We start from the raw sequence: 19,633 nt of genomic DNA on the forward strand, positions 1-19,633 counted from the left end.
AAAGCTTCAGTTCAGTAATGTAATTTCCCCTCTGCTTGCCCCCCTTAGAAGCTCTTTGGATAATACTTTTGGGCCTAGGACAGTCTGGGTGACCTTGGAGAGCAGGCCCGGAGAGGCTTTGTTATGTCTACTTAGCACAAGAGAGCAGAAATTAGCAAGCTACAAGAAACCTCAGAGTTACACTCTAAGCAGTACAGAATCAGGAAAATACAAAAGCTAAAACCTAGGCATCATCCTGACATGCCAAAATATCCAAAGCACACAAGATGAAGAGAGGTTTTGGTTAGTATAACTAAGGGAAGACCATAAGGGGTTCAGATTATGTCTTATAGGTCTCTAATAAAAGTGTTAAATTAAATACTTCTTAATTAATTTTCAAAATATTCCAGAAAGTACAATTGCTTCTACAGCACTGCAGTGAAAGACATTTGTGGGCAGAATTCCATTTAAACATGTTCCAGTTGTACTCCCAAGGTGTCTACTGTCTATTTTTGTGATATTCCTAGAAGGAAATCCACAGAAACCCTAAGTTTGATGTCCCAGGTGGAAAACAGCACAAAGCCTTTCCTGGAGGTCCAGTGATCTACTCAGGCCAGAAAGGGGTCATTTACACTTCCCATATCTAAGTACTGCAGCAAACCACGTGTTTGCATCGTGTAACACAAGAATGAGCATTATTCCAAACCCATCAGCTTCCAAATATTTCTTTATTGTTTTCACAGCTCAAAAACAGAGTTTTTCACAAAAAAGGATGATTCAAGGAGCCCTTGTCTTTGTTTGCTTTCAGTTCCCCTTTCCAAAAACCCAAACAACTTCCTGAGGACTCAGCCAGCTCTCCCCTCTCTAGCTGCTACTGGTTTTTCCTGCAGCAGTTCTTCCTCCTTCTTCTTGTGAAGCTTTAGGAGATACTCATCAGGCTCAATTCCTGCCTCCTGTAACTCTGCCATGGCTTTCTCCAGCTGGCGCAGTGTCCGGGCGCCCTGCACTTTGCGGGCAGTGATGTACAACGTGAATTCCTTGAAGCCCATCAGTTTGCAGGTATCCACCTCACAGATATTTTTAACGTCTTTGGTCTTGTCCACCTGGGGGAAGAAAACTAAACCTGACATTTTTTCCAGATCTTCAATACTGACTTGGAAGTCAGTCAGCTGGTGTTTGAAGCCTATGGGATCATTTGGTACCACGAAAGCGCCCAGGACCAGAGGCTCTGAGGATATTCTGCTCCGTCTGGCGAGGATCACCTTGTACAGGTGGGATGGTACAGCCACGTCATCCTTTCCAATCACCTGCCAAAAGGAAAGGACTGTTACAGGTACAGATCACAGAATCATAGAATTGTGTTGGTTGGAAAAGACCTTTAAAATTATCAAGTGCAATCATTAACCCAGCGCTGCCAAGTCCACCACTAAACCATGTCCCTAAGCACCACATCTTCATGTTCCCTCTCTCTGGAGTCCCTCTACTTTTTATAACTACAATAATTTATATTATAACATATAATAAAAGTTCCTGACCTGACAGTTCCAAATCATGGAGGTTTTAATAAACACTTCAAATCAAGTCTAAGTTATCGTCTGTCACTCATTTTTTCTCTATTACCCACACACAGGAAGCATTTAAAAGCTACATTACCTAAACAAGCATTTTTTGAGAGGACCTGAATACAAAGCACATATAGTAACTGACTATCCTCCTGAAAGAGAGGCCTATCCAAAGAAAATGCACCTATTTCTTCCATAAATTCCACATGATCCAACTTAAGTGCTCGTACATGCTGGGTTTCCTCCTCTGTCCCTCAGACCAGGACCCAGGGATTTAATGGATCCCCAAGAGTGGAGGATCAGGACTGTTAAAATCTCACACTCACATGTACACAGCAGACACCCCACCCCGTGCCAGGGATAACTCCAAGGGAATACACCTATTGATGGCAAATGTAATCTCCAGGACTCAGAAAGTTATCCATGCACTGAATTAGGCTTTTTTTTTTTTTTCTTCACTATTCCTGAACTGAATCTGTCATCTTAAGAGAGTACAACAGGCTCACATGTGGAAAACCTGAGTTTTGCATAACCCTTCTCTAAGTACCTTCTCGTATCTGTGCTTTTATTCTAATTGCAACAGAAGAAGAAGACATAGATCCCTTACAAAAACCACAAAGGCATTTTATTCTATATATAAAATCCAGTAATTTGGTGCTTGCAATACCTGCAAAAGCAAAGACTGCTTGTTTTGATTTTTTGACAGCTCTTTTTAGATACAGTTAAAATACCCTTTCAGGCAAAGCAGGTATTTATCACATCCACTGAAAGTATTTTACAAACTAGTTCAGCGTTATCAGCTCAGACATGCCTTGTCCACTCATATATTCAGTACAACTCTATCACATAACAAACACTTCCTATGTACACCTTTTTCTGAGTATTCAGCCCTTCCTCAAATGAAAATGTGTTTTTAAAATTAAATTTTGCCTGTGGCTACTGAACCAAGGTTCAAGTTAGTAATTCCAACAGTTAATTAAATTTTAGTTACAAATTCTTTCAGTGCTTCAAGTGTGTCCTGTACCTCTGTTGCCAGTTTTTTAAGTGACTGGTCTTTAAGTCTGGTTAGAACAAAACCAGAGAAAGTACCTGCAGGAGAAAACTCTCATAAATTTTTTTCATGTTTTGTGCAGTAACACAGGGGAAACATTACTCCTGTTTCTGGAAAACACGTGCTCTTAGATTTCTTTGCTGTGTTCTGAAATACTTCTCTCCCTGGCCCTAAACTAGGCTATTTAATAGTTTTCCTGTAGTTTAAGCTTTTTTGTTTGTGGGGTTTTTTTGGGGGTGCAGTGGGGTTTTGTGTGTTTTTTGGTGGGTTGGTTTGTTTGTTTTCGTTGAGGTTTTTTTGTTGTTTGGGTTGGGTTTTGGGGTTTTTTTTTGGTTATCAGTTTCTTGTTTATTTGGGTTTTTTCTTAATTATCATGGTTATACCAACCTTCTCCCAAGTAATACTCTGCCTAGACATCAGTCACTGAAACTGATTAAGGAATAAATGCCTTATGCCAAATGTCCTCTTCCTTTCAATGATGACAAACGTGTTGATAGGGAAATTAGAGCTCCTGAGTGTTAAAGCACTTTGCATTTAGCATTCCGTGTAGGTGAAATCAGAGCTACAGCTCCCCAGGACCATAAATAATCAAAACCAACTGATGAACAGGTAATGCTAAAATGTACTAAAACCAACGCAGCAACACTCTGTTCTATCTGGTGAGTTAACACTGAATTACAAAATGAATGGTGCTGGGAGTTTTAACCTATTTAAGATCAGTGGCACTTGAGCTGGGGAGTAAATACTGGGGCAAAATACTGGGGGTGAGAGGGAGGGAGCCAGGAAAATCCCTGAAGGGGAGAGTAAGGAGTTCATATTTCCATATTCACCCAAGGGCACCCAGTGATGACACTGCCAAAGGCAGGAGGCTGGGGCTCCTTTTCTCCCCTGGAGCAGGGAGCTGGCAGAGCCTGCACTGCAATCCCACCTCCAGCATGTTCCTAGGGCAGGGAGGAACGGGAGGAGAGGACAAAGAGGCTGTAGCCTCCTGAGACAAGGCAGAAGTGAGGCTAAACCCAGTCCTCAGCTTCTCCCTGGGCCAGCAATCTCCTGACCTGCAGCATTCCCATGCCTGTACGGCCTTTTCCAGGCCTCTTTGCACACTTTTCCTACTACAAATCCATGGATATGTACTAGGTCCTCCTTAGCTCGGCTCCCTCCTTCTCCACACCTCCCACACACATCCACATCCCGGCATCCTCACTCTGGTGCACAGAAGACCAGGGGAAGGGCGATCACACAGATGGAGCTGTACAAGGATCTCCAATTAGGGGGTTCATGGAATATGTAAAACAAACAGGTGAATGCGTGTGGAGCGAGCTGAGGGAACTTGGGATTGAGGCTGAGGGCTGAGTGGGTGGATAGGGAGGCTGGGGAATGAACAGAGCTGCACACAGAACAGTTAGGTATGAGATGGAAATGCTGAATGCCTGAAGTGGGTGTTAAGGGAAAATAGACTCTGTGCTTGTGTAATATTATGCAAATATATATATTCTATGCAAAATAATGCACATTTATGCAGAGTATGGGCACCTAGGAAGAGAGAGAAGAAAGAGAAAGGACTAGTTCTAAATGAAGGAGGGGCTTTTGAGAAATGTAGATCTAAATTCAACTCCATACATGCAATGGCCAGATATGTAATTTATATACCATTTCAGTTCCATGTAAACTCTCTTCTGAGAATTTAAATAAAATTTAAGCAGTGCACAGGCTTCATACCAATTCTCTGAGCAGCAGCAAACTACTACTGCAATGACTTCACTGAGTGCTAATACTATTAAAGTGGCTAAAACCATCTTCAGCTGCCAAACTGCCAGAGTCCACAGGTGTCCCTTCCTTACTCAAAACAGGGCATCAAAGTTCTATCCCCAGCTAAGTCTGCTGGAGGTGAACACCATCAAAGGGCAGTGCCTGATTTCTCTGACAGAGCAAATATGCATGACTAAGAATAAATGTCTTTTTCTGCAGTTTAACACTTAATGTGAACCATGCACAGGATGCATCACCAGTAATTTCTGCAGTGTGACCCAATGATTTCTGTTAAAAAAGGAAATGCAGCTCTGGAGCACAGTAAATTATTTCCATCATTACTCCCTGTAATATCCCACAATTTGCTTTTTTATGGGAGTAAATAGAGAAGCTGCAAATCGAGAAGATAAATGTTTCCATAGAGCTGCCCCTCCACCAGCTCAGCTAGCAGGGAAAGAAGTAAAGCGTGACCCTGCAAAAGTGAAGTTTGGAATAGAAGCAAGAGGCAGGAAAAGCAAACTCCACAATTCCATTTCCTATTGCCACCTAGAGGATTTTCCTCCTGAACTTCAGCAGCCTCAATCACTATTCAGATCTGCACCATCCCATTTATCTCAGAGCTTTGCCCGACAGAGGCAGAGAGCATATGCTCCCACTGTAACAGGATGGAAAATGGTTCCAGATTATCCATGCACAGATGTTGACTTTGATTTGTGCCTGTCTATCCACAGGCAGCAGATGATCTTTCAGAAATCAAGGCCTGAAACAGCTCTCTGTCCCAGCTGGAGAAGAGCAGCGGTTTTTAAGGGTATCTGTGATTCTAACAGGAATTTTGTGCTCCAACACAAGCAAGAAAATACAGCAGTGGCCTGTTGAAATCACTGCTGTCCCATATGCTTTCACACTATGTGGGTAACAGCCCAAAAGGCAAATTTTTGTGCAGTCCTTTGAAAATTCCCATTTTGCTATTGCTATAAAATTTTGCTTAATCTTTCTAATTTTCAACACCCTCACAACATGAAAAAAAAAATGGCACTCAAGCTAAAAGCCTTCTTTTTATAGCATTAAATATATTTCTTTCCCATCATCATTTGGGAAACCAATGTGAAATTTCAGACACTTTGCTGTCTGTATCAGTTCAACGTAAATATGTGCATTGCCCTAACTTTCTGCAGCTCCTTCTTCCTTTCATTTTTGTTTTTTTTCTTTAACTGAACTGGTATCTCCTAACAATGTAACATTATCATAATACCATTTTCAGAGTAGTGCTTACTATTTTTCCATCATTACTGGCATTGTTACTGACATTCCACAAGTGTGTGTGAATTTGTTACTCTTCTCAAAGCCCAATTAAACATGGGCAGCTGTCACGAGGGCAGGTCATTAAAATGTGTGCAATTCCTGACATTTAGAGATGTTTACACATCACTAAAACAACACACATGTTGGTAAGCAGTTATAATACAAACCTAAAGAGCTCACAGGGACAGATAAGAGCAGAAGTAACATTTCTTAAAATAGAGAGAATTCAGTGAGCTTCGATAAATTCATAGCCAAGTCACTGGATGAGGATTTGTCTTAAGCTTGGTTTTCCTCCCAATTTTGGCCAAATCCTGTTCTTGACTGCAGTTTTTAAAAATAGAGGAAGCAAATTTGATAATATCTGTGGAGTCCTTCAGTATCACAATAAATAATGAAGATATTTGCTAATCGCATCCAGGGTAAGTTTAAGCATCTGGCATTAACTAATGCCACCTTTATGGTGGCAATCAGATAAATACAAGGCAGTCCCTAAAAATGTCACTTCGGAGTTTATGAGATAGAAAAGTCCATTCCTACATGAACAAGTGAGAAGAAATATATGAAGTATAATGGAAGAACAGTTGAGATTATATGGGAAGAAAACAGAGTGTTACTATTACTGGAAATTTAAAATACAAACCAATGTTATCAAATTTTCATTTTACACTGGACTTGTTACAGCTTCCCACTCTGCAAAAAAATTTTCTTCCTCTGCAAGGGTATGGATCATTTTTAAAAGAAAGGGCTTGTGAATCCAAAAGTGGTATTTTGCCACCTAGTGACTAGAAACCGAAAATCAACCGTGCACAGAATTAGCAGAAGGAATTAATGAGCCCTTCATCAGCGAGAGCCAGCTCTGGATTGCCAATTATCCATGATTCTCTCAGAACCTGGCAAACAGAAATCACACTCAATCATGCCTTAACCACCAGCACACACTGAAGACACACACTGACACACACGTACACACACTGTATGTCCTTGCATCAGACGGTACCACTATCAAATACTTTAAAATGTCAGCTCCAGAAACTCCCCGGGCATTCCAGTAGCTGTTTCTTCACTCTCTGTGAAGTTCTAACCTCAGTTTAGAAGTGAGCCAGAACTGCAAACAGAACTGTCTGAAAAGAAGCATACACAGCTCCCTGTGACAGACCTTCCCCCTGCAACCAGCAGTAGCAAAATTAACACTTCCATCACATTCTTGGTGGACAGAATTCAATGAATCATTCCTGTCCCCCAAGCAAGATCAGGTCCATCAGATCTTTCACTGTAGATATAACATTATTCCTGCTGATGTGATCCCACGTTTGACAACCCAGAGCTTTATTATAATTTGATACTGAATTCTGTATAGAAACAGACTTTCTGGCAGTACAAAACATTCCATTTACTATCAGTGTAACTTTATTTACTCAATCATTGTGACAGCATTAACTGCCTTCACTCAAGTTCCTTCTGGGTTTGCTAGGCAGCACTGATTCTGCTGAGAGTGTTTTCCCCCAATATTTGAGAGAGCTCTGTCAGATGGCACTGAGAAGAACTGAGGGGTGTGAAGGCAGGCCTAGCAACACACAAACCAGAAAACACTACAGATAAAAATCATAGTAACAATCTGCACAGCCAAGCACTCCAAAATGCAAATGTATGTACTTCAGGAAAATTTAATTTGTTATGGCTCGTCTGATTGCTATTGCCAAATCATTTGGCAATCCTAAAAAGGAAAGGAAAAAAAAATAAATAAGACATGTAAAAAAAAAAAAAAAAAAAGCTGTTCCTGAGTACAGAGTTATGGCATTAAAACACAGACACCCCAACTCCTTTTTATTTTTATTTAATAAAGAGGGTGGGTATACACCTTATGTATGCAATAAACTGTATTTACATGACAACAGACTACTACTTCCACAGAACCCACTTAGTTTACTTAAAAATGAATCCACCACAGAGCTTAATACCCCTTTTCCTGTAACAGCACAACCTTCAGGATGGGTACAGTGCTAAATAAAAGCAATTCCAATTAATCTACCCTGCACCTTCAGTGTGTCTTCTCCTCCCATCTTAACCCAGTGTCTATTCCGTTCATTTGTACCTCACATCTAAATATAGGGCTGACAGAGCTCTGGTGGTTTACACCAGCTGATCTAAGACAGAGCCCTTTGCACAAAGTTTATGGGACATCTGTAATGGACCTACATCCAGCAGTTACCTCTGTAGCCTTAGGACCACTTGGAGCAACCAACAAACAAGTAACAGCTCCCAGGTTTATTTCCTCCTTTAACAAGGATTCCTCCCCCCATAGTATCTTAGCAGAAGACGACCTCTACTAGTTCTGAAAGTTAACTGGGCAAAACCATAAAGTACCTTCTTGTACTTGAGAAGTGCAATTTGTTTCCCAGTTACTTGCCACAGACATAGATGACAACTGTATCTTCTGGGATGGCTATTGTGCCTCTCTGGCCCTGCCTGGTCATGCAATGTAGAAAATTAAACAGCAAACACAGTTCCAGTATGAACCTCATGTATCAGTTAAAAAGTACATTCAAATGTCTTTTTCAAACAACAAACACAGTATTATCTAAACTGTATTTTCATTTGCCAGCCACAGCTGATTCTTCTTAAATTAGCGTTCACTATGATGGCATTGGGAATGGGGAGGGTGGAACACAGCATGATGCAGTTAATTATTGCAAAATTTGTATTTTAAACTCCAAATCTGCTGACAGAGGAAAATCACTGAAGTGACAGTCACTGGACAGCAGTAATGTATAAGACAAGACACTGTCATTTTGATCTGATCCGGACAAAGATGAAAAACCTGCATCTGCCTCTCCAGTGACACAGAACAGATTTTTCCTGTTGGCATTCTATTCTACATATATTCTCAAAATATGTTTTTCAGATACCAAGCACGGTCATCAGTCTCCTCTTTGCAATAAAAATCGCTGCTGGAGACAGATGAAATGACAGAATATATCTGAGGATACCAGTTCAGCCAATAGATAGAACAATGCTGGCATCTAAGGAGTTCAAGATTAACTCCCTTTCTGGAATTAAAGAGCAAATGGTACCAGAGTCCAAGCAGAAACTGGGAACAAAGCCATGACCGATGCTCTGTTTTTCCTCTATAGTGATCTAAAAATAACCTTTTTGGATGTCTGATGAGAAAAACACCAGCATGTAAACCCATGGATACATATTTCATCACTCCTTTAGCCAAAAATAAGGAAACTAACTAAGATTGAAGAGAGGATCTGAAACAAATCAATGCAGATACATTCACTGTAGCACTTCTGTGTTTTCTTTTTTTCCTTTTCACAGTTCTAGTCTGAGAACAAAAACATCAGAGAGGAGCTGAGCCTTAACAGTGGCACTGGCAGATTACAGGTTGTGAGTTTCAGCACTCTTGTGTGTACTGCAGCACTTCTCCTTGAACAGCACAGACAAAGGAAAGGACATCTTCTCACATCAGCTTCTCATGCCCAAACAATGAAGACTAAAACCCCTTTCAGTCTGAAGTCATTTGTGGGAACTTAGCAGAGTTCACTCTGAAAGACAGCTAAGAGATACCTTCCCTTCACAAGCCTTAGTGTTCTTCATTAGGGGCAGAATCCCAGGCTACCAAAATCAATGGCAATGACTGCAATTATATCCAAGGTGTCTGTTTGAAAAGAACTTCTCTCCGGTGCTTTGACAGGTTGCATTCCCTCCACTAAGTGTATATGTTGATAAAAGAAAGAAAAAAAACAAACAAAAAAACCCAACACACCACTCTACTCTGAAGTCCCACTCCTCAAAGTACAACAGCAATGCAAAGCACAAAAACTTAAGCCATGAAGATATTTCAAAACTTAAAAAAAGTCAACATTCTCAGCCTGTATTTATTTAGAGGACCCAAATCAAAAAATTTAATATTTTAAAGAAACAAACAAACAAAAACCCCACAAAATCATTATTTTACTTTTCCCACCTGGAGACAGCATTATCTGTACTTAAATAAGAATCAATTTACATAATGAATGTCACTGTGGGAAGCTGAGTAAAATGATTTATGAATGTGAACAAGTGGTGACACACAAACTTCCCTTCAGTTCATTTTAAGACCAAAACTGGTAACACATTCCTAAAAGACCTATGTTGTCATCAAACCCAAAGACGATGAAGACAAAAGACAAGAACTGAACAAGATGACAATCACAGCAGCATGAGCATTTTGTCCCACTATTATTTCACCACTGTATTCAGGCATCAAGTTATTTTGAATAAAGCCAGTAAGATGCAGTGTCTGCTCTGATTTTTACCTGTGGAATACTAAAATTTACATTTCAAAACCAAGACTGAGAATGACAATCATTTTTCAGGAAATGCAATCTTCCTCTTCTAAGTAAACACTTTCTCTAGAGAAAAACGAGAAGAAGGTGAGCAAGATTAAAGTGAAACTGTTGGTGGATGCAGCTGATAGATGATTCAACTTCTTCCTGGAAATGATTTCCACTTATAAAATGTTCAAGTCAGCTCAGAATTTTTAATTCTTTGCTATGTTAGACGAATATATATTTTTAAGGATGAAAAATAAATGCAATATCCTGACAGCTACCAGGAAGCAAATCCCAGCAAGCTGTGTGCAAGCCTGGAGAACTCTGTACCATTCTGAGTGACAGTAAGCCAAATGCTCAGTTGAAGATTGTTGAAAGGGAACATCTCCCTCCTGCTCCCAGCTATGTGCTTTTGGACATCTCATGCTGTCACCAGGAAGCACTGGACTACTCTGTGTGCTGCCTCTACAGCAGTACAAAACAAGCCCAGTAAACCCAGTATGGATGGTTTTCCATTGCATTGCGTAATTAAGCATTTTGTGGAAGGATCTGACAGTCACCAGTGCAGGCAGACAAGAGTAAGGCAGAGAAAGGCCTGGGAAGTAGAAGGGGCAATGGTGAAGTGAGCACCTTTGGGTGGCACAGGATGACTGCCAATCTAAAGCTGGCTTTGCTGCTACTAACTTACCATCTGGCACTGGTCATATCCCTTAACCATGGCTTATTCATCCACTTGAAAATGAGCACAGTCTGCACTTCCCTCACAAAGATGTGGTGAGAGATGAAGGTTGGAACTGCCACTAAACAGGAAGAAGGTAACACTACTGCACTTCCATGTACATAACTTCCCCCAAAAATACCAAACCCAAATCCAAAGCTGTGATTTTGTGACAGTCAAGGTTTGACATGTGTAGCTGGGGACATAAGGGACACTTTTGAAGAAGTAAAAAGGTAAAAGCAAACAGGAAAAATCACATTCTATCATGACTGAGTTCCAAGTTCAATCAAGTGGAATTCAGCTGTGTGTTTATAAAGGAGAAATAGTGCCTAACTCTTACTGCTAAACAAGCCAGTGTTGAAAGCTGAACACCTCTCTCTTTTGTGTCTCTCATCCCTCTGAAATAAGGGGTTGTGCTGGCAAGCTCATTCATTGCTCCTCAGAGAACTCGTTGGAAGCTGAATCACTCACGAGCTGAAGCCACAGTTGAACCAACTATTCATTTTCAAGGAAAAGGGGTTTTTCAAGAGGTGCAAAATGCAGCATTTATTATTTTCATTATGCCAGCTTTCATCTGCAACTGAAAATAGCAATGATATCTCACTGTAGTGGGGGCAGAAGGTAACACTCCCTTGAATAACTTACCATGCTCAAACATTACAGATGTCTAAACACAAGCCTACAAGGAGTAAGTCTGGGTAAGCAATAATAAATTCACCTCTCAACTTGATAGCCTGTCCCATCTGTCTGTCAGTTTCTACAGACTGTGCATGATCAATCCTAAAACTTCAGAGTATTTTAAGCAGGTAATAAAAACAGGGGGCTAAAAGAAGGGGAGTATCAGTACCATTGACCCGTGATTACACTGCACTTGAGTGAAGTCTTCCAAGTGACTCTGGCAGGCTGAGAACCTCAGTTGCAAGGCTTCATCCAAGTGATGCCTACGGTGTAGCAGCAAACAACTGTTGGTGAAATTAATGGAGCACAGCACTCCAATACCCTGCAGAGTTCTGAGAGACCCATACTACCTTTGTATTGCACTGTCTCTAAAGCACATGAAGAAACTGACTGAATAGATGCCTGTGCATTAGCAAACCCCACTGACTCTCTGCTTAGATAAACAGTTCTGCAGACCGTGGACATGAAATAGGATGATTTTAAAATAATTTGTTTATTTACAGAGATCTTTCTCATGTCTAGGCAAGACATAACATTTCTGCTCATCTTGTCCGAACAAATATTGCACATTTTATACATTTTGCCTGTACTAGGATGCCCAACTTTTGTTTTATCAAGTTATTATATAAATTTTAAATAAATAATTACTACTGCACTATTATCCCAGCAACATATATACATACCTGATAAGTAACACTCTTCTTTCCATCACCATTTGTTTGAGGCAAGGTAAGAGGTCCAGAAACTACCCAAACATCTTCAAATCTCTCAGTCAATTCCCGACAATACATTTCCATTCTGGAACATATTTGTCAGATAGGGAAAAGTCAGCTGGGAAGATTTAATCTTTTGAGACATAGTGAGAAGGAAAGGGTCAACCACTGACAGGGAGCATTTTTCCAGACTCATCTGGGTGATTCACAAGCCAAAGAAAGTAAAATGTAGGCCCAAGTCCTACTTCCCATTTGTCCTCTGTAAATAAGGTTCATTTATTTACAGATAGACGTGTTACTGCACACATCTGAAAATAGTTTCTGCAGCCTTACCACATGTCTGAATAGCTGAATTCTCTACTTACTCCCACACTTGACACTAGAAATATACTGTTGATGGTCACTTGGGATTAGTAAAATAGAATTGTTCTAAACAGCAAGTCGAAGCATTTTTACTTTGAAAGGTTTTATCATATTATTGGATTTGTATGTTTCTCCCCAAGGATCAAAGTCCTGCAACACAGTTCTTTCTGTAGCTCAAAGTACTGAGCAAACTTTCTATGTGTCATTCCCACTAACTCTACCTCTTTTTTTATAGGTATAAAACTGTTCAAAAATAAAGTAGTGACACCAGAAATACTACCATATTTTTGCTTTTTAAACTGCTTCAGTTTACAGCATATAATATTTCTCAAATAAGAAGGTTTCTGGACCCCACGTATTTTACATAAAACAAAAGATTAACAAGGTCAGGCTGGATGGGGCTTTGAGCAATCTGATGTAGGGGAAGGTGGCCCTACCCAAGGCAGGAGGTTTGGAACAAGGTGATCTTTAAGGTTCCTTCCAATCAAACCATTCTATAATTCTATGATTACAGCCCATCTTTGATCTAACACTCAATTGTTACAGAAATCACATAGAGTGAGGACCCATTGCTCCTTTGCAAAGGTAAGAGTTACACTTCACACAAACGGACAAACAGAGTATCAGATTATCCCAGCTAACTTGGCTGCTTCTGAAAGGGGGAGGTTTCACCCCCTTCTCTGTCTCATTCCTGTTCCTCACACCTCTCCCTTGGGCGACTTGAGCATTCTTCATCTGTCAACAACCCTGAAAAAACTAGTTTGGTTTTTTTTTTGTGCTGGGTTAGTGAGTTAAATCAGCAAGAATGAGCAACACAAATGAGAATGAGCAAGAATGAGCCCTTTCTTCATGGGATACACCAAAGCATTGACTACAAGTGAATTCTTTTCCTGCTGTCACCAGCTTTGCTTCCAAGCAGCAACATATGTGAAATATGGTATCCTTAAAAATGTTCATTATTAAAGAAATGACTGACAAAAAAAGTGGCATCGCTGCCTTGCTCATGCATTTAAACTCTGGGAACAGAGTGCTGGGGTTGGGAAAAAGTGGCAGTAACTGCTTAAATTGCAGGGCTCATAGTACCAGAGGAAATTTTCAAACACTCCCCACGATTTCCTGATTAGGCAGAGATCCTGCTTAAGGGAAATGAAGAGCATTTTCCTGCCTTGAATCGGTACAAATGCCTAGCTTTGGTGTAAGGAAAATTTATGTTCAAACACTTGAATTATTAAAATAAGAAAAAAACCCTCTTAAAATGTTACGGCATTTTATTTGTCCATAAAACAGTATAACCTACTGAATGGCTCATCTGATTTTATACACATTCTTGTAAAAAAAGAAAGCAGTGTGCAGACGAATGATGATGCATTTCTGATGGACTTTTACTACCACACTGTATATAATTTTGCTGACCTTCCCTTAAGTGAACCTTGAGAAATCTGTAATTTTCCCCTCCTGTTTCTGAGCCTTCACATTTTGTAAGTCCTATGCAAGAAGCACTGGATGAATGCTACTTTTGCTATGTTCTCTGCTCAAAGGAAGGAAAGAATAAAAATCTTACATGAAGCAAGTTTAAATTTATCAACCACTCCACCTCAAAGGCGATCCAGTCAGCACTCACAAGTGACAGAGTGACTGCCCGACTGCTCCTTGGGAGCCAGGACCTGAAGGAACACCTCAGACCTGCAGTAGTGACAACTCAGTGGGGAGCGCTCAGTTCTCCAATTCAAAGGGACCCAACATCCACACACAGACATGGGAATACTCTCACTGCAAGTGCTTCTTTGAGGAAGATCTAAACCCTCTCCTTACTTCTGCTGAAACTTCCTTAAGGATGTTAAGCCTGGTACTTTTACCCCACATCAGCCAGAAGAAATAATTACATCTAAATAAATGTCCTCGACAGTTTGATTGAATAAAAAACTACAGTAGTCATTACACTGTTCTTTCACTGAAAGGACTGAGTTGCCTTTCATTTCAGAGAAAGCTCCTATGACCTCTACAGGTAACCTATAAACTGCTGTAGAATAGCTGGATGTGAAGAAACTTCATAAATAAAGCATTTTTGATTGATGCTACTGCCTGGTATTTTTCACTTTGTTTACTTACAAGTAATTTCTCACCTGTTCCAAAACCCAGCATTATTTTCATAATTCTGAGGCACGATGTTAGACAGATAAAACGTTTCAGCCATAGCTCTCTGCATAGAGAAAGAAAATAATATCATTTCACTGAAACATTTACAAGCTGAGAACACATTTCAGCAGTTTTGGGATCAGAATCCAATTTCTAGTTTAGTTTTAATATTTATTAGCACAGAAAATAAGATAAAAACCTAAGTCAGAACACCTACAAAATTGTTTTGGGTTAAGAGGTACATAACTGAGGTGAAATCTTGCAAAGTCATCTACTTTTTTTTTTTTCCCCCCCTGGCAGAAACAACATGATAATGTCCAGTTCTAGAACCACAGGAATTACTATGTCACCCAGTGTCAGTTTGGTAATGTCTTTGAAAGCAACTAGTCATTTTTCATTTTGAATGGGAAGGACACTTTCAAACATGCTTTTCATTTATTTGACTGCTTAATGGCCAACCTTTTCTTTCCTTTCCAAGAAAAAGTTTTATTAAATATACTCATCAATAACGTACAGGCAATGAAATTATTTATGAGACCATTAATGGTCAAATATCCACATATCTGCTTAATTTCATCTTGTAGAAGTGTCATGAACATCTCTGAACAGAAGCTCACATACCTCCAAAGGTGAAGGACCTGATGCTAAAACACTAGGCATATGCAGGGAAATACAGAGGAAAAAAATTCCAAGATCTCAATCCAGAATTTTCACAGGTCCTGCATTTGTCATTATTTTTCACATACTATTTCTGCAAAGTGAAGGGACTGACAGAACACTTTAGGATAATGAGAAAACACTACCTCCACTAATTAGACTGTGAAATTAATTTTTTACTGCCCTGTATTTGAAAGATTGTATCATCTCACTGCATTTCAAGCTAGGTCCAGGAGCTCTGTGCACAGGGAGCTCACCAGCAAAAATTCCCCAGATATCACAAATAAGTAACAACAAAGACACTTCCAGTAGAAATAAAACTACTGATTCTTTCATTTACCACATGCCACTGTGCTGTCAACTCCACCCCACTGAATCCTATTCTGCCTGGAAGAAATACGAATTCAAACTGCTTCTTAATTAACAAATTGCTGCATTAGGTACATTTCACAAGAGGATCCAATAAATTCAAGGCTGCTTTGTAAGTCAGCCAAGGCATTAAGGCATGCTTCTCTTACAGCTTGAATAAATGGCAGGTGAAGACATTTCACAGACTGAGAGAACCACGGCAAAAGGGTCTAATTTACCTCATACACATTGCAAGAAAGGAAAAAGCCTTTTAAATCATCCAGGCAATCCCCTTGCCAATACAGAACAGTACTTAACAGCATCTTTGCTTTGCCCAACCTAGCCTTAAATATCTCAGCAGCTGTTGGCCAGAATGACATCATTGTCCCTGTCTCCCTTTAACTGAGCTTTGAAGACTTCCAGGGCTTTCCTGGTGAAGGTTATCATCTTCATTTTACACGGAGACAATGTGACATGCAAGAGGCTGAGAAGACTTGCTTAACACCACACTGTTCAAAACATCATCTCTGCCAAACAAGCTGATCTAGGTGTGATTTAATTAAGAGAGGTATGTCATCAGAGCATGCACCTGATTTAGATGCCTGAAGCAGACTGTGAGAGCATCCTACACTGCTCAGTCAGGAATAGACCTTGTAACTCCAAATCCAGCTCTGAGCATCAATAATGACATCATGTTCCACCTCAAAACAAACTGCAAAAGGAATGCTGCACATTACTTCTAAGGGTCTTTTGACCCTTTCCAACTGATAAACACAAATTAAAAGGATAGGAGAAAAAAAATCCTACTGTTGAAAATTTGTTATCTCCTGCTGGTGCCATGTGTCCTCGTGACCATCCACTGCCAAGGTAGTCTTCATTGACAGCACTGAACATCAGAGGGATGTTAGGATCTGGTCTGAATTTACAGTGCTTTCGATCTGCATCACCTGAAGAATAACACACTAAATGGTCATCTTATCACAAAACCATCATAACCAGAATACAAAAAGATCTAATTCTGTCACATCTTGCCAAATGACCCATGCTTACGGACTCAGCACATTAATCTGAATTCTGTGCATCTCATGCTCATTTCTTTCTGCTATGTGTTCTAAATCTTTAAGTCCTTACTTACCAAAAAAATATATGGTTTTTTGCATCACAACTTTTCAATCTTCCCCAAACAACACAGGCCTGCTTCAATTCTCAATTCGAGTAGCTACAGACATAAATGAGAGCTGAATGCCTCAAGATGTTTGATTTCAACTTGCAGGTTAGTTGTATCTGACTATTTGGAAAACATTTCATCAATTCAGCCATTAAGGCCCACTTGAAAGTAAGCCTGAAATTACTGTTTTCTTCTCAGAAAGAAGTGGGATCAATGATGCCACTTAGGGGTTGGTCATAATGTTTTCAAGATCATGCTTTTAATTTTGAAAGGTAATTTGAAGACAGTGATTAAGATATATTTAGACGGCTATTGCTTTCATAAAACATTTTACAATTACATGGTTACCTCCATTACTAATAGTCTGCCTTATAAAAACTGAACTAATGCTATAAACTTAATTTACAATGACTGTATACCACTCATATTTCATTCACCACCAACAGCAGAAAATCACTGAGCCTCTGTCTTGCATAAAGAACAGAGGAGTGAGTACGAGGTAAAGCACATCAGGAACTACAACAGAACTGCATCAGAGTAAATAATGGCTGCAGTGAGGAGGTAATGCCCTATCTAGTTTTGAACAACTGCTGATACCCTTTGCTCAGTTTTTATCTCACAAATGGACATTTTCCTCCCATTCCAAGCAAATCTCTACAATCTGTACATCAGAAGCTCTGGCTACCACTGGCATTGACTCCACTGACACAAACTGGACCTCAGAACTAACTCCACTAGCTAAGGAAGGAGCCATTTTTGTGCCCTCAAGCAACTTTGCAGGTCCAAATCAAGCAAGGAAAGGTTAATTTTCATTGTTTCATTTTCTCTCTATTTGTGTTATAAAAAGGTAAGTTGAACTTCCCTCCCAGAGATCACTATAGGATTTTTCTCCCCTGCCTGCTCCAGGGTGCACCTTCTGTGAGCAGCAAAGCCCATTCAGGGCATCACAGATACAAGTAAAGTAAATAAACACCTACATACCCAGTGTCTTTTGTTTCGAAATATGTTCAATCACCCATCTAGGCACCCGTTTTGCCTGGTCATAAGACAGTGCATGATTTGTGTAACATCTGGTCTCTGTTCCAGCCTCAGGAAATCCATATCTTTCCAGAAGAGCCTCTTCTATTGGTTCTAAGGAAAAAAATAGACAGAAAGCCATGCAAAGATGAAATGTGATCATAAGCAAGACAGTAAGAAAAACATCCCAGCAGGTGTAAACCTACTGTGTAGGGAATTACTTGAGGTTACTGCCACAATTAAGACCTAAAAAATATTAAGAGAATTATACTGTTAAACTCTCATCAGACAAAATAGTTGTGGTTCTCACAGTGCTTTAACATGAGGATCTCAGCTCTAGGACTAACTCACCTACTCTAATGCCTACAGAAAGCAGAAAAAAAATCGATCAGATAATTTTTCTTCTACAGAAGAAAAGCTATCAGATATTTAGGGACAAATCAGGCAAAAAGGAGTTACAGACACAGGAGATCAACACACACATTTCACCCTTTGGAGCCAGAAATCGAACTCCTCACAAACTGAGACTTACAAGCTGGGCACAAGCAAGTCCTGCCCTCACTGGGAACGCTTATACTCTGCTGAATGAATAAAAGCTTCACCGAATTTTCGGGGGTTTTTTTGCAAGCAATAATTTTCTCTCATAGAGGAATATTTACAACCATCTTACTGTCTTGTTCATTCTCCAGCCATCTGTCCAACAGCAACTCACGTTTTTAGAGCCATTCTTCCTCCGCTTTCCAACAATCCGGTACCTTTAAAGCCTTGAGGCTGCGGAGAAAACCATTCACTCCCTCAGGTGCCCCGAACATCTCCCCCCACACCTGAACCCCACCAGACCCCAGATTCGATAAACGAGCCTCGGCTCATCCAGGGCAGCAACAGCTGAAATTTAGTTGTGGTCTGACCCGAAATGTGTGTTTAAAACTAAATACACATTCCTCTCCTGCCGCGAGCAGGTGCAAAGGGAAGCGCTTTTAACCACAAGTTACAGCCCAGCATCCCAAATAACCTTCTCCCACCTCAGCCCGGCGCAGGTACTGCGGGAACCTCCCGATCTCCGCGCAGTCTTTGGGCAGACCGGGAATGGAGGAAGGAAGGAAGGAAGGAAAAGTATCTTCTGAGGGGAAAGAGAGGGTTTAGGGACAGAAGCGGCTGTGGGGAGCGGGGCTGCGGGACGCGGGACCACGCTGAGACGGCCGCTCCCGCCTCGCCGGGCCGCCGCCCGTGGCCTCCCCACTGCCCGTGACTCTTACCCTCTGCCGGGGCCCGCCCGGGCCCCGGGCCCGGCTCCGGCTGGCTCTGGCTGCGGAGGAGCCGCCACGCAGCCCAGCAGGACGCGGCGGCCCCGGCCGCGGCCCCGCAGACGAAGCCGCCGAGAAAGCGGCGGTGGCGGGGCAAGGCCGCCATGGCGGCGGCGGGAAGGGAAGGGAAGAAGGGAAGGGGCGGGCACGGCCCCGCAGCGCCCCCTCACGGCACAGCCCCGTGGGCGCCATGGCGGCATCGCCTCAGTGCGGGGGCACGGCGTGAGGGGACGCGGCATGAGGGGAATGAGCCCGGCGGGATTTGCCCGATAGCTGTGGAAAAATAAAGACTGAGTCCCCTCACGGGGACTGCAGGGACAGTCCCGGAAGGGGCGGCCAAACTGCCCCCATCCAGCTTGGCCGGAGGCGACCACCCTGGGCTTCAAGCGCAAAGGATTATTGAATTACAAGACCATAGAATGGTTTGGGTCAGAAAGGACCTTTGAAGTCTTTAGCTGCAGAAGAAAAGCTCATCTCCCTTATCAGGAGAGACTGCGGAAGATGGGTCTGTTCAGTCTAGAGAGGACTGAGAGGGGATCTCATTAATACATATAGATATTCCAAAGGTGGGT

General features: G+C 41.2%; 1 protein-coding gene across 1 annotated transcript; it reads right to left on the reverse strand.

Moving 5' to 3' along the window:
• Positions 1-688: 688 nt before the first annotated feature.
• Positions 689-19,191, reverse strand: EXOG (exo/endonuclease G). Its single transcript, XM_048319884.1, has 6 exons — positions 19,014-19,191; positions 17,722-17,871; positions 16,380-16,519; positions 14,555-14,631; positions 12,039-12,153; positions 689-1,286 (listed from the first exon to the last, which is right to left on the reverse strand). Exons 1-6 carry the CDS (start codon positions 19,165-19,167, stop codon positions 825-827), a joined length of 1,098 nt encoding a protein of 365 aa, XP_048175841.1. The 5' UTR covers positions 19,168-19,191; the 3' UTR covers positions 689-824.
• Positions 19,192-19,633: the final 442 nt, after the last annotated feature.

Source organism: Corvus hawaiiensis, chromosome 1 (assembly GCF_020740725.1).
Source record: "Corvus hawaiiensis isolate bCorHaw1 chromosome 1, bCorHaw1.pri.cur, whole genome shotgun sequence".
Lineage (NCBI taxonomy): Eukaryota > Metazoa > Chordata > Aves > Passeriformes > Corvidae > Corvus > Corvus hawaiiensis.

What these genes read in the sequence shown, in the direction of transcription:
- EXOG (XM_048319884.1), bottom strand. Translation starts at nt 19,167, where the DNA reads ATGGCGGCCTTGCCCCGCCACCGCCGCTTTCTCGGCGGCTTCGTCTGC. An exon ending in CGGGCGGGCCCCGGCAGAGG is followed by an intron (nt 17,872 to 19,013) that starts GTAAGAGTCACG and finishes TTTTTTCCTTAG; the next exon opens with AACCAATAGAAGAGGCTCTT. An exon ending in TTCGAAACAAAAGACACTGG is followed by an intron (nt 16,520 to 17,721) that starts GTATGTAGGTGT and finishes GTTATTCTTCAG; the next exon opens with GTGATGCAGATCGAAAGCAC.